The following is a 27,461-nucleotide window of genomic DNA, read 5'->3' on the forward strand; positions in this document are numbered from 1 at the left end:
TGAATAAAAAATTGTAAATATTAATTCTCAGGTATTTTTAAAGCATGTGAATGCATTTTTTCCTGGATAATCAGCAAGCACACTGTCCAGTTTATGCTGAAAAGGACTTCTGTTATAATCACAGAAGAAATATTTTAAAACACTACTTTGCTAAACAAATTAGAAGGAGTCCTCTGAGTATTCATAATACATGTTTACCAACTATTTTAATTAAAATACATATCTCTGTAGTTAACTTGAAACCTGTATTTCAATCTGGCTGCTTTATTATGATTTTCAAGTTTCCTGTATCACACACACATACATTTTGAAAAACAAATATAAATAAAATATGACAGAATAAACACTGATTAGAACATTTTGGAACATCATTAACATACCCAATTTACATGGCGTAAATCTGCCAACATCTGCAGCGATATAAAATCCCCCAACATCTTTCACATCACAAAGATGAAAGCAGCCTTTTTTTTTTTTCTTCATTTGGTACAATAAATAAAAGAGTGTATTTCTTCCATTTCACATTTAATGAGAAGACAATGAGTGTCATTACAGTGTGTTAGAATAGAACATTAAAAGGGAGAAGATGGAAATATGATGCTGAGCAGTTCAAGTAAGCTGTTAGTCCAGGACCTAGAACAAGAAATTACAATTTATCTAATATTATCTAATAGTAACAGATTTGTGTTTTGAAATTACAGTATGTCCATCTGAAGTTTTTTAAAACAGACAATTCAGATCCACTTCAGGTCCATAGAGGTTCATCCAACAAAATGTTAAGTTTTTAAAAACCACCCTGTTCTACAAAGTCCTACAGACAAATAACTGTTGACAAGCTCTTTCATTTGCCGTTCTTCATCTACATAGACCTACTGTGGCAGCAACATATCACCCACAAGGTTTTTTGCCTCTTTGCGTTTTTCCCATGTCCACATCCTTTGCCCCAGGCATCCCTCTGCTTCACAAAGAGCTAGGGAAATTCCTGTTTGTATTTCAGAAAACCTGAATGCAAAAAGTTATGCATTTGCAACTTTCCAAAACCAACAACTTTCCTCTGGGCCACTGCAGCTGTCAGCATTGCAGTGGCAGCCACTGGACTGGGTGTTGAGCAGATACTGATTTTTCTCTCTGTTGCACTGTCTGCCTGCCTTCCTCTTCCACTCAGCTGAAACCATCTCAGCATGCTCCCTCCCCTGACATCATCTCTGTCGCAGCCATCTCCTCCCCTTTCCATGTATATATTCCACACCCTACCAGGTGTGGGATCCCAAACTCTATCACACACACTTGCCAGGTGAAGAACTATTACTATACATTATAGTTACCTACAAAGTAAATATCTAATCCTCAGATCAGTCTGAAAACCATCTTATTACTGACCAAAAATAAGTTCTTTTTGACTACTTATCCTTTGTAACTCAGGGCTTCCTCTTTAGAAGACAAGTTTTAAAATTGTGTTTCAGATACATCCGATACTTTTCCAAGGACAAAAATGAAATGTATGCAAAAACTAATTTTAATGTGAATGTATCATTCCTCACATAAATTAACGTGAGACCTAGTCCTAGGCTCTTCAAACTCTTGCGTATTTGCCTTTATTACAGTGTATTACCAATAACATATAAGATACATCCTTCTCTCCTATTTTAACACACACTTTTACTAGGATGATGGTAATGATGGGTCCTTTATCTCTATTATGCATTACTTTGAAATTTTTACACCCCAAAATGTTAACAGCAGTACAATGTCCATTGCTAACAGCAGGCCACTCTCCACCACTAGGCAAGAGAAGGATAGCTTCACCAGAGCCAAGAAAGGAGCAAAAATACCTTTTTTTATGAAAGGAACTATAGCTGCTGGACTTCTCATATTGGTTATGTATTTCTTGTGTGTTCTCCATTCTTCATGTTCATCCTAATTTGAGAGGGTTTGTTTCCACAGGGTTTGTTGTCCACTTGTAAAAGACAAGTCATTCCCCCTAGAAAGATCAAACTGCTCCTGTGACCAAGTCAAATAAGTCAGCTTCCTCAGGCTCTAGGGGAGACAGAGCACTGGAAGAGCAGCAGCTCCTTAGACTGGGGTCACTGGGTCACTGCCCTGTATGAGCATCTGACTCAAGTGACCCAAGTGACTAGCTGCCACACACTGTAGATGAAAATTCTCTGATTAACCCTTATGGGGCTGTGCTATCTTCGGAGGACTCAAGACCGTTAATGAGAATACTAATGTTTAAGATGCTGTTCATGATAAAGCAGAAAGGGGGATCTACAGCAAGACCTTAACTGAAGCAATGCTAGTTGTCTGTCTCTGGGTCAATAATCATCTCACCTGAAACCTGTCTGAAATGATGATACTGCAGGGTGTACATTGCTTTAAGGCAGCAATAAGGCAAATAAATTTTTCCAGGAAACTTTCACAAAGATTTTTCCAGAAAACTTTTAGGAGGGCATTGGCATGTATGTAGTTGTATTAATACTTTTTGTATTAATGTATTAATACTTTTTGCCCCTTTCCAAACCCTCAGTTCAGTTTCTACTCCTGTCAGCTGCACCATGGAGTCCCCTCTAGGGATCAGGTGCAGGAAAGTATATCATTTCATGGTGGCAATTATATCATAAGAGCTATGGGAAGATTCCTGGCACAGTTGGACCAAAATATTCTACTGAAACATATACTATAGACACTAGAAACACGGACATAAGCCCTATTTTAGGGGGTTAATAATCTTTGCTGCAGTTATCTTACTCTTTCATCATTTTCTCTTTATTGGCTCCTCATGGAATACCATTTTTAAAGGAGATTGTTTGAGAATTCATAGTACACAAAGACAGTATCAGAGAATTAAGAAATATAACCTATTAGTTTCTTTCTGCACTGATATTAGGCCAGTTAAGAATAACCCACTTGCAAATAACTTGTGAGCAATATTATCTGTATCTTATGGGCTTTTACAGAACTCAGTTTTATTTTTATGGATGTTGTTCATTTACTGAAAAGGTTAAAGATCTTCTAAAGTGTTTGATTATTCATTGACAGACCTTTTTTACACATAATATGGAGAAAAAAAAATACCCGAAACCCAACACCTGGAAATCATAACCAGAACATAAAGAAGTAATAGAATGAAGAGAACATCAAAGATTATCAAATCCCTTGCTGCAATTCAGTTACTGCTGCCATTATACTAGCAGTGAAAACCCTCGATTTTTCTTACATTATATAGTACAGTTAGTATAAAACAGTGCAATATGATGAAATATACATACTTAGTGCTGGTCAACAGAATATTACTGAACCAAGCTCAATAAATTCTGCTTTTCCATGTCTAGTAAGACTCAGGAAACACCATCACCATCAGCAAATAAGGTAAGAGAATGGGGTTTCAGTCCTGCTCTCATGGAACAGGAAAAAACAAAGGGGAAAAAATTCTCAGTAATTGCTACATTATTGTCTCAATCCCACATGACATGCTCGGAAACTGCTCCCACACTGCTGAGAAAAAGTCATGCAAAGTCCATGATCACTTCTGCTTCACTCGCTGGCTGCCCTGGAAGCACTGGCCATGTGGAAGGGTCAAGTCTTCTAAGGCTGGACCACAGCATAGACCAGACCCAGCTGTGGAGGGAGCAGAGGCTGGCTAAATCCTGAGACTGTCAGGTCTACAGAAGATGCCTTCATGCACAGAAGTATGTGGTTACAGACAAAGGTCTATATTCCTGACATAATAATTGTCTACCTCTGCATTTGTAAGTAGGCATGAAACTATCATTGAAAAGAAGATCTCATCTTAAGAGAAGGTTTATTTGGGAACATTCTCCTCTCTGAATATGGAATTAGGGGGCTATGCTTCAACTAATGTACAGAGAATTTAATGCAATTTTATTAATGCAGCATGCTGACAACTTCAAACTTTTACCAAGAAGTCATAGTTGATGTTGTAGTCAATACAGTACAGTATGTCTTCGGTCTTGTTGATGCTAGCAAAAATTTCACAACCTGTACATGATTTGTGAGTAGGGCTGTGCCTGGTCCAAGGCCTCATTAAAAATGAAAAAAGAAAAAGAAAAAAAAGGAAAAAAAAAGTAGGAATTATTTATAATACTTTTGGGAGCTTCATTATATCTTTCCAGTGCATCATTTTGTCAGCAAAGCTGTGACAACTTTGGACTAAAAACATGTGATATGTAAAAAATCAATCAATAAAAATCAGTCTGAAAACATCAACAATAACACACTAACTTTATTACTTAACACTGCTAACCTGGTTTCTCATCATAAGGTTTAATAGTCCCTTCTCAAACTTAACTTTTGAGTCTGCAGACCACTTTCAACTAAATTTTATAGAGATTTCAAAAACACTAAGTCCCTGAGTGTTTAAAAGGTTGACAATAGGTGTGCTGGTTTTGGCTGGGATAGTTAATTTTCTTCATAGTAGCTAGTATGGGGCTATGTTTTGGATTTGTGCTGAAAACAGTGTTGATAACACAGGGATGTGTTCGTTACTGCTGAGCAGTGCTTACCCAGAGCCAAGGGCTTTTCTGCTCCTCACCCCACCCCACCAGCGAGGAGCCTGGAGGGGCACAAGGAGTTGGGAGGGGACACAGCCGGGACAGGTGACCCCAACTGACCCAAGGGATATTCCAGACGGGAAGAAGAAGGAAGGGAGGACATTCGGAGTGATGGCGTTTGTCTTCCCAAGTCACCGTTAGGTGTGATGGAGCCCTGCTTTCCTGGAGATGGCTGAACTCCTGCCTGCCCATGGGAAGTGGGGAATGGATTCCTTGGTTTGCTTTGCTTGTGTGCGTGGCTTTTGCTTTACCTATTAAACTGTCTTTACCTCAAGCCATGAATTTTCTCACTTTTACTCTCCCAATTCTCTCCCCCATCCCACCGTGGGGGGAGTGAGCGACCAGCTGCGTGGTGCTTAGTTGCCAGCTGGGGTTAAACCATGACAATAGGGCAGAGTAAAAAAATTACTAATGACAAATTAATGCTTATTGATGCTCTTAATGTGGGAAGGACTGCAGCTGGATGGTCAGTCAGCACAAACAGCCTGCTCTTACTGCCAGCAGGCCAAAAATGACATATTGGATATCAGTGGGATTTTGTAGGAGGGAAGGAGCACAGGATATAGTAGGGAGGGGAGGCAGGGGACACAGAAGAGAACTAGAGGCACTTGCAGGTTCTGAGAAGGGCTGAGGGTCTTGGAGTATTGTGTGACATGAAGGAAAACTAGTCACGATTGCAGTGAATAAAGACTACTGCTTCATTAGTCCCACAGTTCACAGGACAACCTTACAACTAAACCACACACTTGAATTTGTACATAACATATATTAAAAAAATAGTTTTTACATCTGGTAACTGCAAATAAGTGTGGGTTTGGTTTTTTGCTTTTTTTTTCATTCAGATTATGTGATTTTGGTTAAGCTTTATAACACTGTAATGAAGATTTCTTTGAAAAGTCATATAAACCCTGCTGTGCAGATATTTCACTTTTTACAACCTAGCTACAGTACTTTTCTAAGCTATGGTGCCAAATTTTTATGCAATGCTTGGTTTCATAGCAGAATTGTTTGTATGAATACAAACATTTATATGGCAGATGTTTTGTGTGTGTCTATTTTTTTGTTTTCCTTTCAAAAATTGTGTTATGTCTATACAAATTCCCTGTACTTCAGCAATTTTGATAAGAGCTGACAAATATGCTCAATACTGTATCTTCCAATAGGAACAACACTCAAATATAGACTGCCTTGTCAGCAACTTCTGCAACACTTTGGGAGATGCTCCAATATTTTTTGTTTCATTTTAAAGTTCATTAATTTGGCACATTTAAAATATGTGCCTCCTTCCTTGTTTCTTATAAAAGCATTATAAAATTCTGCATTTCTAACTTTCATTAAAATGTCCATATTGCAAAGAATGTGATTTTGTCAGTTCCCTTTATTTCCTTCAAGTTCACCATTAAAGAGACAACATATCTATTCTTTTGTTAGAGTTAGAGTTTTATTTTATATGTTGAATCAAAAACAAATAAAAGCTTAGCACAAAACATACAGTAAGAGGATGTTTTTGGCCCAGTTTTCTTTTGATTTTCCTAAATGAAAAATAAAACATTACTTCTCGGGGTTGAATGGGAGTGGATTTCTGCATTACTAAGTATATATATTGATCTCATAATGCTCACATGACAAGCCATCAGAATAGTGTAACTATTTCAGTAATGCAGGTAGGGACATTTTCACACTCTCTGGAGTAGAACAGCTGCATAGTATGCTACCAAAGTACTCTTTGCTTGACTTACTAATACAATTTTAAACATCTGCCAGTGGTCTTATATTTTTTTATCAGTTATTAAGAAGGATGAAGAGATTACTGATGAAAACCAGCCATTTGACAAAGCATTCATATTGTAATTAGAGGACCTACTATCTAGCATTATTATATAAACACACACATTTATTCTCAATGTATTAGCATTTATTTCAGTAGAGTTAGTTACATCAGGAATGAGAAGAAAGAGAAGACAGCACTTCGCAAAGGAAAAAAACACAGCCTACTGAAAAATGGGATGATTCCCATACCTAAACAGTGCAAGTACGCACTTAATCTCCCTTCACAAACAACAAATGAAATGGAGGTGAAAGCAAAGCTCTCCTTCTCCAGGTCAAATTGTTTCCGGGAATGAGAGCACCAGGGGATGATTTGACTTAAAATAAGGACATAAAATGTGACTATAAAAATACAGCTAGACATCAAACCTAAATGTTTGGAATCTGCCTCCCTCAAATGCATTTTGCATCACTCCCCCAGCCTCCACTGAACACGCTTACTCCAGTGTTATATGGGTAAATCTGATCCTCTGGATTGCCTGCAGTAGCCAAGATATGCCACAGCCTGGGTTCAAATTCCCTAATGGCTCCAAGTTCTTCTTCCACAAATAGTAACTTACTATAGAAAAATTTCAAGTGTCTTGGAAAAAACCTCTGCAATGATCACTTGACAAGTAATATGAAAGGATAAGGCAAGCCGTTAAAACCCTAAGTTAGGTCATAAACATCTAAACCTGTCAAATCCAATCTTTTAATTTGCATGTCTTTTAGAATTTATATTTATTAGATATCTCTGAAGTTAGTATAAAATTCGCATTTTAATGAAATAATTAAAAATTTTCATTGGTAATGCATGCTTAGAAGTGTGTATTCTGAGGAGATGGATATCTGCCTTTCTAGACTAAGGCCCCTCTGCTATCCTCCAGATTTAGGCGGACAAGAATATGAAGTCTGGCTAAACCACCAGGAGGAGTCAGGAAAGACATGGCTGTACCTCAACCAAGGATGATGACAACAGGGCCATCCATCTTTTGCATATCAGTCTGGTAGTTAGACCATTCATCTAGGATGCATCTAGGCCTATTTATGGCAAAGGGGATTGAATCCCCAGTTCCAGCATTCCAGGAAAATGCGATGACCACCAGGCAAATATCTCAAATCAGGCTATTTTTCACTCCTCTTCCAAAAGCTAAACCACTGTGCAGCAAATCTTGAAGTCCCATGGAGAAGAGGCAGGATAGTCTGTCCAAGCCCAGTAGTTGACACTCATCAGGGAACAGAACAGAGGATACAGACCTCTCTCCATGAAAAATATATGCATTTTTATATTGACACTGGATAAAAAACAGCCTGAAGATATTTAATTGTCTTCTGGAGATACCTAACCTGTCTACGTAGCCACTGGGGACAGAAAATTCAATGTCCTGGTGGAGATCTATATAGGCACCTACTCCTCTAGCTGGATAGTAAAGCTGGGCACATTTGCTCATGTCCTTGGCTCAGACACTTAGGCTGTGCCTAGTTATGAATTCAATTAAAAATTCGCATTTCTCAGAAGGAAATATCATCATATAATTGATGTCCTCGTCCAAGCCCCAGGTGTGTCAAGTCTCACAGACAAAGTGAAAAACTCATATAATTGGCTTGCACCTGATCTTTCCCATGCTAGAGCTGTGTGTCAAACATCTAGAGGATGTTACAGAAGGAGGATGTTCCCTCTTCACATAAAGCAGCCCTGCACACCTCTCAGCTACAGTAATCCCTACACCTGAGTTAGTACCATTCCTTAAGACATCACCTAGGCCACTAAATGCACCTTCAGTTGTAGGACTCACTTCATATGGAAGACAATAATTTACCTCAGAAGTCTGCAAAATACTATCCTTCATTAACATATATATCTGTGATTAAGCATGATAAACACCACCATTCAACCTCACCCCATCTAGCCTAAAGTGTCTTTCAAATCGGTGACAAAAATCCTGTAAGGGCTATCTAGAGGGAAAAGGATTCAGAAGGCTACCTCTACTGTTATAAGAACTAAGTATCAGTCTTCCCATAACCCTGACAACTTTTTTTTTCTTTTTACATATTTGATATTGCCACACCACAGATTGTATAATTCCTTTGTGGCTGGAACAATTATAAGAATTGTTCTGTAAGGAAAAAAACCACTCTCAAAAGAGATTCTCAGGACTTCATGAGGAAAAAAGGAAAAGACGTAGGAAGAAAAAGAACAAGAAGATGAAGCCCTCAGGGATACTGGCCCATGTGGAGATTTACTGATTCTCACTTTATTTCAAAGTAATCAGTTGGTCATTTTATTATTGTTAATGATTTCAAGGATATAGGAAGTGAGTTCATTCTGCCTTAAGGGAACATCTCCCACATCAGTGTGTATTCTGTTTCCTGCAATTTAGTGGAGACACCCTCAACTTTCTATTTAAAGACTTGACTCTGCACGTTTTTTACTGCTAAGTCCAAACTTGCTGTGATCATAGACTTATTCTGAAGGCCTAATTCTGGCTACAGGATGCATAAGACTGATGTAATACTGAAATGAACCCTACCATCCATCTATCCATACCCTTTCAGTCACATAAAAGAAGATGAAATATTACTCCACAGCACAATTGAATGACAGTTTCTGTGACCAGTATACGTCTGGCTGAACAGACAACTAATCTCTGTGAGAAAAATTGAGTCTGCCTTATGACTAAAAGCAATCTCAGAGTATCACAACTCTTCCTCTCATATGGTTTATGAGTTATTCCAATATGGCTTTTTTAAAGATGGTTAAAAAATAATCAGAACATTAGAGCTGGTAAAGACCAAACAGTTAATCTATTTCATATCCTTCCACTACAAGATTGATCCCCACAGTATTCTTTCTAGGTCTTTGTCCAAGCCAGCTTTGAACTGAACAATTGTTGGAGTTTCCAGCTCTGAGAAACTATTCCACAGCCTAATAGACTGAACTGCTAATTCTTTTTCTCCTAAATTTTACTCTATCCATACTTTCATCTCTGCAGGCCACCTTATATGCTTCCTCTTCCTCTATGATTTTACAATGTTGAGTTAGTCATGGATTGTTACTGGCTTCATCTCTGTCTCGCCTATTAGCCACCATTTCGGTCAGTTCAACAAATGCTTTATGTAACTCTACACAGACAATTCTACATGTGTTTGGTTGTTCTTTGATCTGTCTGTGGGATTAGGATGTGTTTTACCTACATTTTCACAGGAGCTATCATCAGTTACATTTTAGGTCCTTCAGGGATTTTTACATTATCTTTCAACCTTTATGGGTATCCTTCTTTTAAATTTCATTTAAGCCTTAACTTAGTCAGACTTTAGTTGCCAAGCTTCCACCCAAAGCAAATTGAAGTAAAATAATTTGGGGGGCAGACAGAAGAGGACACAAAGATTCATAAATGCCTGAAAAGTTCCAGAGTTATTCAGAAATACGTTGGTTTGAGAAGCAAAACGAATAAGCTCTAATACTATGTGAAATGAGTGTTTCAGCACCTAAAATATGCCTAAGTCCCCAGAGGACTCCTAGTTTGCTACTAATGCTCAAACCATGCTTAAGTCACCTGTACAGCTGTGAATCCAGCACGTGACCAAGGGAGAGGAGTACATCTCTCAGTTCTTACACTTATTCAATGAAAAAAAAAAAAAAAAAGTGCATCAATGGGATCAGTACTCAGTGCTTCCTTCTTGCTCAGAGGAGTCCCCTTCTTACTAGGCCACAAACTCAGGTTCCTTTTTACTTATTTTTGCCATCTGGACCCATCAGTCTAGAATGCCTTCTGCACAAGAGTTTCCAAAAGGACTATAATGGGGCCTCACCTGGGATACGCCCCAGTCTGGCAGGTAGTGTGATTTGTGGAGTAGTGTGGCAACTTACTCTAGATGCTGTGTGGATCCTCTGTGAATGTCTTTATCTCATTTCCTTGATCTCTACTGGGTTGATATGGATCTCAGGTACTAAAGAAAACGCCATACTGGGCCTACATGCTTCCCTCCCTAAGTGCATTACCTTCCTAAGTTTGGCCCCTATCACAAGATTTAGGGTCTTAATTATTATTTGCATTTGGCCTCCAAAATTTACAACACAGTCAAGCCCTGCAGATCTCAGCCAACTTCTTTTTAGCTACTCACAGAGGTTAAATACTTAAATTTCACTGATACCATGCTTACCCCCCTGCATCCCCCTTTTATTTTTATGACTCACTGGTCAGAACTGGCTTCTTGCAAGCTGGTTTTGGCTGTATTATCGCATGTCCAGCTAGGTCTCAGGAATGTTCCTCAAAAAAGAGTTTCCCCACAGCAATATCCTGCTTCCTTTCCAACCATCAAAATTATTTCCTTAAGGGAATATCTTTCAGTCTTAGGTGAAGTCCAGATTTTTTTACTGTACCTAGAGATGTCCAATATCTAGGGATAAATATTTCTCCAGAAATCAGTCTGTCACCACATTATTCACAGAGGGACATCATACAAATTTAGAATTGTGATGTATGCCCTTATAAATGCTTTAATGTAAATGGGGAAGTGTATTAGAGAGTAGAGAGGTTACCTTTAAAATCCTCACTCCAGAAAAGTACACAATCTTTCACAGTTTAGGACGGGCTTTCAAATATCTTATCCCCTTCATGTAGGGTACACCAGTGTATTTCATATGAGGGTTGTATTTCATATGCTTTGTCTGCACCTCAGAGTCAACTTTTAGAATTCTTTGATAAGTGCAAATGGGGAAGAGTAGCAATGGTAGTTGAAAAAACTAACTAGGTATCCAGCAGCAGTCATTTATGGCCCAACAGGCATTGGAACTACATAATAAAGGCAGACATTCCCCATAGGTTTTGGCTGAGAATAATTTAAACCCCTCTGTATCGCGTTATTCTGGGTTAATCTGCAGTATTGTAATCAGAAGCTGATGCAGCTGAAAACTAACCTGGCAAAAAGTGATGCCTTTTTGGCACTTAGTGCCTGCCCAAAACAGAGGTCAGGCATATACAGACTGAGTGGAGTGGGAGAATGGGACTGGGGCAGTCTGGATTTAGATTGGTTTAGGCTACCGTGAAACTGCACTGTCAGTTGAAAGAAAAGTTCCTATTCTTCTATATTTTGCTGTTTGATTTTACTGCCCCGCCCTTGCCTGGTTTTATTTGGATCAAAGACCAGCCAGTTTTGTTCACTTTCAACCTCCTGTCTCAGCCATGTAATGAGACTGCTAATCTCTAATGAAACACAGGAATAGCCCAAGCTTTGCCCTATCACTTTACCATGACTCTGTAAACTGAATTGTCTTTCTGCATAGCCTAGCATGCTGATATGGAAGTGAACAGCAGGAGTAGGTGAGAACAAAGTCTCACAGGCAGGAATTAACCAGATTGAAAAACAGGCAACCTTATCCTTTAGGTCTGCTCCCAGGGTGAAGAAACTTGTGTGCAGACGTAATGCTACTAAGTATCAGAGCTCTATTCCAGATGCTTAATGAAAATCTAGCAGGGGAATATTGGAAAACAGAAATGTCTGTCATGTGCCTGCCTTCCACAGATTTTCAATAACACTTAAAAGCTTAACATCTTTTATGCTTTTGAAACCATTCTTAATAAAATAACATTAGACCTTTCACAAATCTGCCACTTCCTGGGCCACCTTGACCTAGATCAATACACTCTTGTTAACTGTTATTATGTGCTGTTCACAGATCCTCCATCGGTACCTTGTTGAAATGCCAGTTTTCAATGTGACAGGCCTTTCTGAATTAATTTTCAAGTATGATTTTAAGAAATAATGTCTCAAAAGTATTATAAAAATCCCTGTACTATAACGCCTCTTTAATTTTCTTTATTCACTGCTTGTTTTATTCAGTCTAAGAATTCTAGCTTGCTCTGCATGATTTAAAAGAAATCTTTGGGGGTATTCTTAAAAAAGAAATGTTCCAAAATGGATATACATGTGCAACACCTTCATCTTCTAACACTTGTACCATGAACATTCTCATTGTGCGAAATGGGTGTGTAATAATTTTAGCATCATTTTAAATTCTTGATGTTGATGTGACATACTGGTTTCCAAACTTCATAGTTTTCCATTACATGCCCACAAAAAACATGACTCAAACTATATACTCAACTTCTGTCTTATCTTTTCCAGCTTTCTTCCTTGTTTACATTATCAAATCTATTTTTTCTTCCACATGTACAATGTATCCTGTAGTACCCTTCAGTTCAACTACATAGCATATAGCACCTATTGAATCACTCCTTACGAGCAGTGTGTTGTGCTACTTACAGCGAATCAAGAAATTCACAAGTAATCTTCAGGGTTGTTTCCTCAGATAGTCTCTCTTTGCAATCACTTATTAAATGAAAATTGATTTTCTCATATTCATGCAAGAAATCAGAACCTTCAGACAATGTCAATCTATCATGAAACATACACAGTAGGATTGGGCAGCACTGTACCAAATTGTCTGGTTTAGCAGATGAGGAATAAGATTTAGGTGCTTAACACAGGCAGCTACTGAACTAGCATCTCCTCCATGGCTTCCAGCTGCCACCCTACAACAGCACTGGTCTATAGGTTCTGTGTCATTTATGCTCACCCTATGCAAGATGCTTTCAATAGCCTTAAGGATCTGAATATATTAAAATGATAAGTTGAGGAAACTAAATCCCATTTAGGATGTTTATCTGTTATGCTAAGAATTGTCAAAATGCAAAAAGACCCAATACTACCATTACTAATATGAACATGGTTTAACTCTTCTTGTTCCCTTTTTGTCAATCTCAGTTTATTAATGTACTAATTCTTAACATGTTAATTTCTTAGACCAGTTACAATGCTATTTCAGTATTTGGAAAGGCCTAAGTAAATGTAAATGATGACTAAGGTGTTAAACAATAGTAAAAAAATCTACTATCAGCCTCTTCACATCAGTTCTTTGATGGGCCTGTAATTTTCCCACTCAGAGACCTGAATCATCCATTATAGATCTCAATTGTCTATGCCCTGGGCCTTCCATTTTTAAAACTCAGGTTCTTTTTTTGTTTTCGAGGACATTGATGAGAATCTTACCCCCTATAAAAAATATAATTTTTACTGATGTACTGGAAAATTATGGAGTTTGGAAAGAATTTCAATTTTTTTTTTTTTTAATCAGGACCAACTTAACAATTTAGGCATTCCTTAAAATGCAGCTTTTCAAGTTTTGTATACACTTGAAGATTTTTAGTGTCTACAATTTGTTGGGTGGGTTCACACTATGACATAGTAGTCAGTGAACTCCCCAAGTTACAGATGCAGTTTTATTTGCGTTTCAGAACTCTGGTTCCAAAGTATAGAAAAAATAAAAATAACCCATGCAGTTTTTGGTGGCTTTTTTACTGAAAACAGGATTTATTCCACAAAACCATGAAATAGATGATTGGAAGCTTATTGCCTGGGGTAGAATCTGCTTTTGTTTACTTACTCAAAGTGACAGTTCAGACCTCAAATAGATCAGAATGTAGCTCATTTTACAGTGAACTAACTGGTTTTAAATATAGATTAACCATATCACAAAGAAAAATTCTCCCTAAGTATTAATCAGTAAATCAGTTTTACCTCACTGGATCTAAATCTGTTCTGTCCCTAAGTTAGCATAGTAAGACAGGACTGAATGCTAGAAGCAACCTCCCAATATGAATATGAGTTAAGAAAAAGGATTCCTGAAAGAAAAGATATCTTTAGAAATCTTATCTGTCTGAAAATGGAGTTTGTTTATTTATTTGTACAGGGATTGCAATATATTTAAAATAGTCTCTGCAGAAATGGGTATTCATATTTTCTGTAACGTTATAAAGCACAAGGAAACATAAGGCTATTATAATTCCCCATTAAAATCTGAAAATATGTGTTCTGAAAGAGATGAACAAAACCTATGTTTCCCTATTTTCTTCCATGGAATTATTTGAGATGTTAACAAAATATGATTTCAACTTAGACATTTTACTCCAAGTTATTCTTGGAGTAAACTGCGGTCTCTTTTCATGCAGTGTGAATCACTGAACATCAGTAGAACCAGTATTCAGCGTTGAGGACAGAAGGCAGCACCTAATCTCTTTAAGGTGGTTCTTCAAGTTTCTGCCAGCTCCTTTCAACATGAAGTCTACAAAAACTGCAAAACCTTTGCTAGTATTTTGGATTTAGGACTTGAAGATCAGTTATTTGCCACAAAGAAGTGTATTTTGATAAGGATGACGGAGAATAGAATGGGTGGGTTTCAGTACATTGGTATGACAAAGGACTACACAGCTTTGAAGAGACTGTACTAGTTGAAGCAGTATTAATATGCAAGAGAGCTTGCATATTATGAACCAATAGCATGGCCCCACTCTAGGTTCTTGAGCTTCATGAGGATTTTATTTCTTTTTAGCTTCCTCAGTGCAGTAAGGACTTAACACATGGGGCCACAAAGACCATCCCACCACTCTACTTGTGTGCTTGTCTTGAGCTACTATTCATTTCTAACACAAGAAGTAGAAACATGACTTTTAACCTCTCTGAGACTTAAGACATCCAACTAACATGCTAACTTGCTTGGAAATTAACAGAAAGGAATCTAGTTCTGGTACTACAATGATGATCCATTTGTCAATTATGATACCTTTTGTAAACAATTACAGCAGTGGAGCACAAAAATCTCTTGAAAGCCATGGCAATAAATAACAGGGCGAATCTAGGTCTTGGGGTACAAATCTATAGAGTATACACTGAAGCACATGGCTATGACACGTCAAGAATTGGTATTTTCTCTCATAATTAATGGTAGCACTACTGAGAAGAATATCAATTTAACAAAAAAATATTAGAACGGTTAGTTAAAGCACTAGACCATGACTAGGACTGATCCTGTAGATATGCAGTTACAGCAGGATGAGATGTTAATTACGAGTAACCTAGTTCTGGTAGTTCATATGTACAGTAACACATCCAAATATCATGACTTTTTGACCTTAACAATATGTGCAGAACATATTCTGCAGAAAGTGTTCATGTTCTACCCTTTCTCAACTTGGAAGATAAATATAAAAGTAGAACATAAAAATGTTTTAACAGATAAAAGGTATTTCAGGCTAGCTTCCAATTACATGGTAGTGGTCTCAGAAAACTTTATTAAAATAGCAATTTCAGGATCACCCTACTGAGACCTAAGTTAGTTTTAGAGGACTTTGCGATGCATAAAGCTTGATGAAGCAATGGTCTCAGAGCTCATGAAGCTCTAACTGGCTGACAGCAGGAGTTAAGAATACAGGTGTTTCTTAGTGACAATAAGGATAGTGATTTTCTTAAACCAGATTTCTAGAAATCCAACAAGAAATTCAGAGTGAGCATGGCTGAGGATGATCTGCAAGAGAATCAGGCTGAGTTAATGATCTATTTCACCACATAAGTGTATTTTTGAGAGCCCTTTCTGCTGCTGCTAAGATCTCTCATGAGGCAGTGGCAGGCATGCCATCATGAAGAAGGCCACACAGAAAAAGAGAAGACAGAGAAGACATTGGGACTCACAATTGTGCATGTATATGGACTTTGAAGCAAGGATGTACTCCAGGTGCCGTAACTTAAATATAGACAAAGATTCTGATTCCCCAACAGTCTTGGCTATGAATGATGGAAAATTCAGGATAATAACTTCCTGCTTGTTTCTAAAAGCTATTCTTTGGATTGGGATGACAGGATACACCAGCCTCCTGAAAAATAACCTCTGTAATCTTGGTCTGTATGTAGTGTTCCTGTTACAGTTTGGACAGTGAGGGAACTAGGTAGATGAACTGCTGACAAGTGGATTTAATGTATCTGTTTCATCAGTGGACCACTTCTGACCAAGGGGAAGAGGGAAAATTAATTTGGCATGGCATGCATGCCTGCATCATTCCACTGTTATAATTTCGTGCTGTCTGAAAGCTTATTTTGGTGGGCATTGTGTCCTGGAATGACATGGAACTAGAACTGGTGGGATGTTAAAAAACTTCCAAAAACAGCTTAACCAAATAAAATCAGCTGACCTGTGGAGATGTGAAATGCACATTTAGAAACATTCAGAGCTGGAATGTAGGTGAGGCTAGGTACAGGAATGCCAGGGTTATGTGAATATCTAGCAACAACATGAATATCACCAATAAGGAAGGACATTTATAAATAACAGTATTTTTATTTTTAAGTTACTCTGAATTTCTAAACCTCTTAAAATATTAACTCAGGACTCCCAAATTCACTAAGGTAGGTAGCTAAGGATTGTTAATCTTATTTTTACTGCTGGGGAAACTGAGGCAGAGAGGTTCAGTGACTTACCCAAGGCCACAGAGGGAGTCACTGTCAGAGCCGGGATTAGAGCTCAGGAGTTTCTGGCTCCCAGTCCCAAGCTCAGACCACTAGACCATGGCCTCAGGACATTTCCAGCTGGTCTTCAGTCTACAAAAAAGTAAATTCTCAAGTATGTTACAAATATGTAACATATATATATTTCTTTTTACTTTGAATGTAATGGTATGAATGAGAACACATTGTTTGTAAGTAAGTCAGTGATGAAAAGCAAACCAGTACATTTTGTCTGAGTTACCTTTATCATACATATGTGTATGATAAAGCTCCGCAGAAAAATCTTGATTTAAATTGCAGCCAATACAAACAGCTATTGTATTTTTCAGAGTAAAGAACAAATTGCCTTTCCAACCCAGCCAGCATGTCATTTATATTAATGGTGAGGAATGCTAAGTTGCTCTGTGTGTAAGTAAACTCTATTAAGAAAGTCACGTCCCTTGGTGAAGCTAGATCCTTAGTAAATTTTACTAGCTAAGCACTGAGCTCCATGTCAGAGTAATTACACCTTTTATCCACTGTGAGCTCTCTCTTAGCTTCTTCATACTCCTTAATTTCCCACTTCAGCTAATTTAGCAGTAAAATTGCAAAGGTTTTAAAAGGTTAGCTACTGAGGAACTGGCGCATGAATGTTCTGTTAAGCTCCATGCATTGAAATCACATCATGTAGAAGAAGGAATTAATTAAGTAACAATTAGGGAGTGATGGATCATTGACAACATATATACACTTTGGTGCTAAAATTAATCTTCCCTGTAAATCCAATACATTGTGTATCTTCTCATCTATACACTGGCAAGTTTTATACTTGAAATATGAAATGGACAGGCCCTTCAGCAATATCTTAAAAAAAAAAAGGGATATCTTCTGGAACTATTGAAACTACATACTATTTTAAAAAATCATATAGCTGCTTTTTTTTGTTTTAAAAAGAATTGAAAGAGTAATGAGAATAGCAAAAGGAGAAGAAATTTTTAAGGCAGGTGATTTTAAAGTGACCGTAAAGACATTTGTTACATGAAAGTACTTAGTATGTTGAAAGTGCTAACAATTGTGTAGTATTCTCTTGCCATCTTCTTTTACAAGTTGCCATATTATTTCCTTGTATTGACAGTCAGCTGCTTAATACATAGATTGGCAGTTAGCCCAGTCAATCCTCAATTCTAAAAGCCTCTTAGCAGATGAAAAATCTTTGGTTCATTCACACCTTGTAGAAAGGATGACAGGGCAGAAGTGACATCCAGATCCATTTAGAGTATACTTTAAGTCTGATTTTCCTTTGCCTCACACCTTGTGTAGTCATTTACAGCTGTGCAAAGTGAGCACAAAATGGATATAAAACACTGCTACCCATGTGAGGAGAGAATTCTGATTTGGTTGCATTATTTCCAGGGGTGATCACAAAAAGTGCCAGGCAGTGAAAAAATCTGGCTCTGCATAGGAAGTCTAAACAATTTTGACACAAAGCATAAAGCAGCAGCAGCGCTTTCCAAACAATTTACAGAAATTGCACTTTTGCTTTGGAGCAATGGGTATTTTCATTTGCTGTTTGCTTGGTATTTTCATAGAAAAAATACTAAATGTTAAACCCATCTACAGAAAACAAATCCTATTTCTTCCTTTTTTTGGTAGAAACATATTTAACTGTGAGTCCTAAAGTATATTCTCACATAAAAAGGAACTCCTGTCCTACATAAGATCTCCACTAGTTCTACCTTTCCATGTGCTACTTCTAAACCCAGTACTTAAAGTTACACTTCTACACGACCTCCTGGAACCAGTGTGAAAGCTGGTATTATCACAACAGCTAGTCTCAGTCCATCAGAGTTCAATACTGTTCTGGCTTTAGTATGGGTGGCAAATTATTGTCTCAGCATTTACCAAACAGTGATTTCTCTGCTACATGATCTACCACCGCTATGATAATGCAAGACCTACTGCCAAGTATCTTCAAAATACAAACTAATATTAGCAGGAAAGGCCTGCAAATATTAGATTAACAAATGTGTGTTAACAAAACTGATAGTTAACAAATTAAGGACCTAATCTGGCTGTTGCTGGAGATGTGGTCAGGAATTATTTCTACTTAATAACAGAAATTTAGTGTATAAAAATTGATTCAATATGTTTGGACATTTATTTCCCCATACTACCCGGTGGTCATTTTTCTGGCCCTTCCCAGCCAGAATTCCTTCCTGTTACACTTACATGCATGATGGGCCTGGCAACTCAGGTGCATTCATTAGGAGCAGAAATAGAAATTACTTGACTGCATCAGCAGCTGTTGACCTAAGAGTACTGCTACAGTAAATAATGTATCTTGGTGTTTCTGTTAGAAAATTTCTTTTCTTTTAATCACAGTCATGCACTTCATAGAGTCATCCTAAAACATAGTTCCCGAAATTATTACCCTTCAACAAAGTGGCTAAAGAACAAATGAACATTTTTTTAATTATTATTATTAATATTTTAGTAATACTGTATTACAGATTGGGGTTTCTTGGGCTCTTTTTTTTTTTCTTTTCTTTTTTCCTCTTTCCCCTTCTGGATTCAGTGCTTCTTTAAGTATTCTGAGTTGCTAGTCTGGCTTGACTGAAAAGTACTGTGTGTTTGTTGTGTGTCTGCATGTGTGATACCAACTGTTTGAGACTGCTTGATGTTAGATGAGGGCTTATGCTCAGAGCTGTTCTACAGTTGGCTCTCTGGCAGAATCTCTCCTCACCAATGACAATGATGTCTCTGTGTGGGGGAGAGTCTGTTTTATTACAGTAAACTTGTCATGGCCTTAATTTTTCTGATGGTGCATGATTATGATTTCATTTACGTTAATCAAAATCATGAGTCATTCCATTCATGTCAATGGCATTGAAGAGCTACACAGAGAAGTAAGAGTTCAGAATCAGGCTTCTGGTGTTTAATCTGAAAGGATATCTGAATCACTTCATTAAAGATAGATACTGAATGCTTACTTCGCATTACTCAGTCATGCCATTAGCATAAAACATCAAATAAAGTACTATAATGACAGCTGGCAATGTGTCACAGTACATGGGTTTTCTGTTTACCTCAGGGACAGAAAATACCCCTGAATTAACGAGATTTAAGATAATATTTCAAGTATGACAAAGTTACTGTATTAGGTTGCCTTGCCCTTGGAAGTTGGCATTAATGTTTCAAAAACTTATTTCCTTCCTTTGTTTTTTTATGTCACTCTTACATAACTTGAATGCAAAGGATCTAAAGGCAAACAGTATTTAAGTAAAAGACCTCAGAGACTGAGTTAAGTTTTACAGCCCTGTCCATAGTGAATATTATGCCTGGTAAACACAGGAGCATCAAAAGAGTGATCACAATTCATAAAGTTTGTTTTGTAAGTTTCTCATAAAGCACTATCAAATCTTCATTCTTTTTTAAAAAGTGAAAAACATGTTAATTTTCAAAAACACGGGTATTCTAAAACAATAAAAGGGTTTGTACTGGTGTCTGTCTCCTGCTCAGACGGAGAAATTGTGCAGGGGATGATGGGCCTTAATTTAGTCCTCACTGATAAGTACTTTTAAGACTAAATATTCTTGAAATTGCACTTATTTAAATTATACTCAAGATCCATGTAAATCTAAAAAAAGATTATAGGGGGGAAAAATCATTTCAAGAGGTCTAGCAAGCTATCAGAATATTGCTCTATTATATCTCTTCAGATTTTTTTCCATTTTTTAAGTCAAAGAATTATTGGCATTTGAGAACATTTTCTAGAAATCTGTTTGATATATTACAGGCCTTAGAAAGTATTACCGTCGTATATACTCTCAGCTTCACTACAAGCACGTGCCCCAAAACACCAAATCAGAGAATTGAGGGTTTTACCAACAAAACAGGACCAAAGGAAGCTGAAAGAAGGGTTCTTTTACTATGTTTTCTATAGGTCTCACTGATTGTCTCACTGAAAATTAAAGATCTATTTGTGTGTCTTGCTTTTCCAGTACAGTGGGAATAGCAAAAATATTTTCTCCCCAATTCCCAGTGAAAGCTTTCTTTTACCCTGCTAGACCATGTGTTCACTTTTATACCCTACACTTCCTCAGCATAAGAAAACTCTTGTACAGTGAAGCAATAAGATACTATCTTCAGGCTGAATACACATTTTAGTTAAACCACTGGTGCCTTTTAAGAAAACCTTGATATAATTTCCACTCTTAGTAACTGTGGGAATTACACATTTTTCTTGTCTTTGTGATAACATTGCTGTGTATTTCAGGAAGCACACTTGGGCACATATCTTAATTATAAGGCAACAGACTTTACATATCTGTGCTGAAAAACAATCAGAAATCTCACTCTTTTTTTTTTTCCAATAAACTAAAGTGAATGAGAAACTGAAGAAATATAGAACAGAGAAGTGACCTACCGTGGTTGTCTTTATCCGTCCTCCTGGTTGTGTACAGGTCCAGCCTGATTTATTGATTAGCAAATCACAGCCTTCTCCTTCTAAACATGGAAGCATTTCACACCACTGTTTTGTTTTGATAATTCGTGCTATGGAACAGAAAAGAAAAAAAAAACAACCAAAACCAATTGGCAGGAGAATTTACATTTCACTTATCTCTAAACACTTTCTCATTTGAGTTGTCTATTTTCATCATCTGATAATGCAGCCATAGGTTATGATGTAGACAGCCGTAGGCAATTTACAAAATTATTTACAACACCTGCTGTGCCAACAAATTTCATAATAAAAACAGAACTTAAAAAACAACAATAAAACAAAAGACAGCTCTGTTGTAAATCAAAAAAACATAAAAGTCAGCTAACTTTCTAATTCCATGCTTCTTACAGTCAAGGAAATACTGTTGGAAGGGCTAACAACTGAATACTTACTGTCCTAACTAATCATTATGGTAGCCTAAAAATTACCTATGACTGGGATCCATTGTGTTAGACTTGTTATAAACCTAGGAAGACACTCCTTATCCTGAAGTGCTTGCAGTGTAGACAGACATGAGACACAGAGTGGAGAGAGAAAAGCTATAATAAACAGGCAGAGGGGTCAACATAATGACCGCAATTGTGAAACTCTGTGATACTTGCAATGGTAGGGGCATAGTTAGGGGCAGAAAGGAGGAACATAAGAAGGACAGGTGTTGAATGAAGTAAAGGTTGGGAAATCATGGGGAAGGAGACAATAAGCAGAGGGAAAAGACTGGAAAAAACACCCTATTACCCTATTACTACAAGGGAAAGGAAGTCTACTCATGAAGGTCCCTAACTGTCTGAAAGGTGGTGTGTTGTGTGTTTTGTGGTTCCTCCTAATGCCTGTGTCTCTAGTAAGCTTGTTCTGCAAAATTTCCTCAAGGTCATACACAGCAATTAGTCTTGGAACAACAGAGCTCTGACTGCATTGAAGTAGATGCAGAGGAGCTGTAGGGAGAAACTTTTCTTCAAGGCAGGGAGAAAAGGGTGTTTAATTCCTGTAGACTTCTTTCTGGATTATAATACTACTGCTTTTGAGTTCACCTCTGTAGTAGAATATTAAGCAATATGACTAATATCTAATATTTTCTTACCCTTTCACTCTCCCCCGTAGGCAAAATTGGAGGGGGGAGTGTTAGTTTGGGATACTTTTTATAAAATACATATACAGAGATGTACTCACTTGCATGGTGCCATATACTCATGCTAAACAAGGTAAGCCAAGCCCCCCCAAACAATCTATCTTTTGCTTATACTGTAAGGCTTGCAATCCACAGAAAATGGTGCTCAATTCCTTCAGAGATCATCTCAGCAATCCTGGGCTAGACTATAAGAAAGCTTCACCACCTCAATTTGTATGTAAGTGTCCTAGGATTCAAGGGCAGAGCAAGTTCCACATACAGGGACACAGATAATGTCTTCCTCTATGTTGATGTGTGACACCAATACACGCAATGTATCTTCAACAGTCATGAGCCCAACAAAAAGAGAACTACAGGAGAAATACTTGGCAAGATAAGCGTACAAGAAGCTTCTGATGCTCCAAATTAATTTTGGGTCCAAGGAGCTTAAAAGCAGACATTTATACCCAGTGGCAGTTGCAGCTCTGTCTGCTCACCTGAATGTATGATTCAGCCTCCCTACACCCCTGACTTCCTCTGTCTGGAAGGACTTAAGAATACAATTCCCAGTGCCACTGGATCATGGCAAGAAATAGAAGTGTAATTTAAAGTCTTCTAATAAAATCCTTTCCAATACTTTGACATGAAACAACTTGTGTCCTCAGTCCCGGTACAATTGTTGGTAAGCTCTACCAATATAATGAACACTGATTTCTTTCAGTGGAAGCTCAATCTGAAATTCATATTAAGATTTTCATTACGAAAAACACTTTAGCTCCCAAACGTCTACATAGGAATTTGCACTGTTTCTTAGGCAATATATGTACCGCTGGAGGAATGATTCCCAAACAATTTTCATAACTACAATTTTTTGAAGCAAATCCACTAAGTTTTTATAGCACATAAAATACAGAAATCTGGATTGTGCTTGGGGTCCATAGGTACTGCTCTACCGAGAACTGGATTATATCAGTTTTCAAGACTAACATCTCCTATGTAACAGATAATAGCCTCACCCTTTCTGAGTGAAGGCATGCATCCAGTTGCAGGCTTTACAGAAAAAGCTCAGTAAAATGTTAACACCAAACCTCACCCATTTGCATGCATATATTTTGCAATTCACATATCAAAATGGCTATTTCTATCAATGTTTCAACAATATGAAGGATCACTGAAAGACTGAATAGTCGCTTAAACTCAAAAATATGTACCAGATTGCCTCTACATTCTCAGGTGGGAGGCTTTCCTGGAAACATAATTTGAACTAATCTTTAAAAAAAAATTTCTCTCCTCTGTGAATGACTCTGAGTGTTTGCTTGGTTGCTATCTCAGAATGCAGCTATCGGTAATATCACAAGTATATGGAATCCTTGCTCTGGGTATTGGCTATATCCACACAAATTTAGAATACACCAAGAGTATTTTACAGAACTTAAAGTCTAAAACATTTCTGTGCTAAGTGTATAGACTAGCTCATGCATTTAGGCCTTGAGAATTGGAACAATTTCTTTTGCTTGAAAAAGCTACTCCCCTCACATGGTTTAAAGCAAATCAGTATCAAAATGGTTTATTAATTTATTAGTGACACATAACCAGCAGCAGTGCAGGATCAATGCCAGGAATACAAAAAAGTAAACCATAGCACTAGACACGAAATGTTCATAAACACTTGGGAATTCTTAAACACCCCCTCAGAACTAATCCCAGACACTTTCAGCACACAATCAAGGGCACCCGGCTCTCCCCATCCCCTCCCCGGCCGTGCGGGTGCCCCCCACAGCCCCACCGTCCCCCCCTGAGCGGGCAGCACCCACCCGCCTGCCCACCCCACTGGGTCTCTCCCCCGTTGGAGATCTTCCTAGCTGTTTTACCCAGCTTTTCAAGCTGACCCTCGCTTTGTTTCCAAAGCCTGGCAAACACACACGCTCTCACGTTCCCCTCGGAATAGGCCTCGTTTCCTGGGCCATTTGCCAATGCAGGCCGCGGGCACCCTCACACTTAGGTCTAAACTGAAGCCTGTACAGACGCCTTGCTCTGTTACATACATGCAGTCACCGTTGCAAAAGAGAGGCCATATTCGTGACTGTGGGATCACATCTGTTTTCGCATTTTCACTTTTCAGTTTGTCCATTATAGCAGAGTATCACAGTGAAGCTAAATATATAATACCGGGAGGGAGCAATGTACACAACGATTTTATCAGCATAATATGAAGAATTTCTATCAGTAATTGAAACTGAGTTACACTAGTCAAAGCAAAGGAATACAATGTATTTCCCGAGGCAGTATAGTTGCCTTTTTACTGTGTATATTCACTAGGGGTGAAATTCAGCCCTCTGCAGACAAGACAGCAAAAAGCCTATCAGATTCTTCAAATCCACTCCAAGCTCCATTATAAAGAATTAAGTGGCACTTAAATGATACATAGGCTTTGTGCAGACCTTCTGCAAAGAACTGAATTTCATCTTAAGAATCTGAGCTGACACTACTTTGCATCTCCTCAGAAGGGCTGTGCCCCTTCACTTAAACTGAAGATAATAGGAACTGACGGTGCTCAGCACATGGTAGAATTGCTTTCCCAGGTAATACCATTTGAACTGGAGACCAAAAGGAGTCTATCCAAGGGTTTTCTGTACAAAAAGTTCTGAGGTGTTGCAGGCAGGCAGAGGTTATATCAACACGATGCCAAGCTACCCACCAAAGTGTTCTTAACTGTTTTGTAAGATAAAGCAATTTGCAATGGATTTCCAGTTATTAGTAAAAATAAATAAATAAAAGTCTCTATTCATGATCAGTACAGTCCAATTTAAGACTCTTCAACTGAGTAGTGTTTCAGAACACCACAGATTATTTTCTGCTAAATACTGCAACTAGATACATTTTGTCACGAAACTTTTCACCTGGTTTAACATTATATATATACTTTCCTACAGAAAACCAGCTTTATTTACTAAACTTTCTTTTCACACATTCACTCTACATTCAGAAAGTTATCAATTGCTGCATCTCTAGTCAATCTCATAACTGCAAATCATGAACTTTTTGTGATAGCAAAAAAGTGATCTAAATCTTCTTCAGCAGCAGCAGTAAATGCAAAATCTTACAACCATCTAAAATATGTTAGATTAAAACAGAATTTTACAGTTTGTTTTCTCATATCTTTTTTTAAATGTTGGAGAATGAGCTCGGAAATAAAAGTAAAAATGTATAATTTTTTTTCATTGAATAAGAATATTGATTAAAACAGCATTTGGATACTGAGACTTATTATTTCAGAATACATCATGCTCCTATGCATAAAAGGTGGTGTGTGAAATGAATATTTACAAATCATAATGAAAACCATGGTACAGGAACCTAAATAAAATTAAAAAAAAAAAAAAAAAGATGTCTTAGTTGATGTTTAGCAGTCAATTCCAGATGCCTGAAGTAGCAAATGGAAGATTCTAGTGGGGAGCAGGGAAAATTTCTCCTAAGCCCACGAAGAATGTACCATTTTGAAACATGCTTCTTAAACAAGAGCTTAGCTCAACTATCTTTCTTATAGAATGATGTTCTCCTTCACGTTATTTTTTTCAGTGCTAGCTTGTAGCACTTAATGCAAGATGTAAAGTATGCATTGGAGAAAATACTTCCTTTTTGATTTTCATACATCATTTCACTGTTGTTTTCCTTGAAATCTGAAGAAAGCTGGTCAGCATAGCTGATTCCCAAAGTTCAGAAATGGCTTTGGATTCATCAGTTTAGATGTAGCTAGACAAACACATTTATCCTAGCGTTACTCTCTTGCCCTATTAACTCTGAACAGGGCCCACATCTTCTATTATTAATCACCTCCAATTGATCCCAACTGTTTCTATCATTCCACTCCTCCCAACCTCTCTGTTCTCTTTACCTCATATTTTTCCTTTTTCCTTCTTGCATTTTTTTCAGCTGTAGCCTTTTGCTCCAACCATTTCTCTCTTCTGCCTCATTTAGTACATACACACTATCTACCTATCAAAGATCCCAAAATACTTTGCAGAACTTGTTATGTTTAGCTAGTTTTACCTATGACTGGTAAATGCTGTTCATTGTCCCCATTTTGCACAGAGGTTAATCAACTTGACCACAGTCACACAAGAAATTTGTTGCAGAGCTGGAAACAAAACCACTGAATTCTTAGTGGTTGCTAGCAACCACTGAATTCTTAGTGGTTGCTAGCCTGGACACCTTTCTCCATCCCATTTTCCTTCAGAAAGACAGCATGCTTTTTTATATATATATAAATATATTTATATTTATATATTTATATTTATATATATATTTATATAAAAGAAATTAATCAACAACAAAAATATGCAAAGTAATAGTCTTTTAAAAACATGCATCAGTTAAATTGCAGCAGCAGGAAGAGGCCAGCAGAAATACAAACTGAATCACAGTACTGTAATAAGACATTGCAATCATGAACTGTCTTTAGAGCAGCAATTTGACTGTAATAGTGTATAAGCCCCAAACGTTAATCTATTTTACTATACAACAAGGAAACATCACAAACCTTGGATACCTTTTACAGCAGTCATTCTGGTCCACTTAAAAAATTGGAAGCAGTGCTAATTCACAAAGAGTTAGCTCGTCTCAATTATTTATAGGGCATCTAGACAAAAGACTATTTAGTTCTAAGAACAGCAATATAGCAATGTCTAGACAGCCATTTTATCATTTAGCTCTTGCTGTCAAGATTGGGAGGGATACTTGAGCTGAAGTTGAGAAATATATGGAAAAAAGTGATCTCCTGCAGGCTACAGAGAGGCTACAAATTGTGACCAGATAACTGGATGAAGAGTAAAAGACTGAATGACAGGGCAGAAGCTTTTCCTGCAGCTCACCCCAATCATAGTTCCAGTAAGGGAGAAATGTTATTGCAACCCCAGGGTTGAGAAGAGACCTTCAATATTGACCTGTTCCCTGAAAAGGAATAAAATCCTTGGTTTACCATAAACAGTGCAGATTGCACCATGCGCAATGTATATTTGGGAGGAGCAGGATAATATACAGGAGATAATCTCTAAATAATGCAGTCATCCATGTCATCCCAAACTAGGACTGCCTAAGGGGCACAACTGCCACTTACATGAATTGTACCTAGGAATTCAGCTGTGGCATAAGAGGTTGC

At 37.6% G+C, this 27,461-nt stretch overlaps 1 protein-coding gene across 7 annotated transcripts in view; it reads right to left on the reverse strand.

Annotated features, from left to right (window-relative positions):
* Positions 1 to 27,461, reverse strand: part of TAFA5 (TAFA chemokine like family member 5) — a 439,512-nt gene that overhangs the window by 59,721 nt on the left and 352,330 nt on the right. For 5 of the 7 annotated variants that reach the window (XR_008235716.1, XR_008235714.1, XR_008235713.1 and 2 more), the window contains 2 exons: positions 21,121 to 21,248; positions 16,689 to 16,808 (listed from right to left, as the gene is read on the reverse strand). Coding sequence is in view for 1 of the 7 variants with exons in the window: in XM_052790407.1 (XP_052646367.1) it covers positions 21,121 to 21,248 (128 nt within the window). In the remaining 6 variants the exon portion in view is untranslated. The remainder of the gene's footprint in view (positions 1 to 16,688; positions 16,809 to 21,120; positions 21,249 to 27,461) is intronic. The other 2 variants (XR_008235715.1, XM_052790407.1) reach the window with 1 other exon arrangement.

The sequence above is a fragment of the Harpia harpyja genome, chromosome 6 (genome assembly GCF_026419915.1).
Source record: "Harpia harpyja isolate bHarHar1 chromosome 6, bHarHar1 primary haplotype, whole genome shotgun sequence".
Classification (NCBI taxonomy): Eukaryota; Metazoa; Chordata; class Aves; order Accipitriformes; family Accipitridae; genus Harpia; species Harpia harpyja.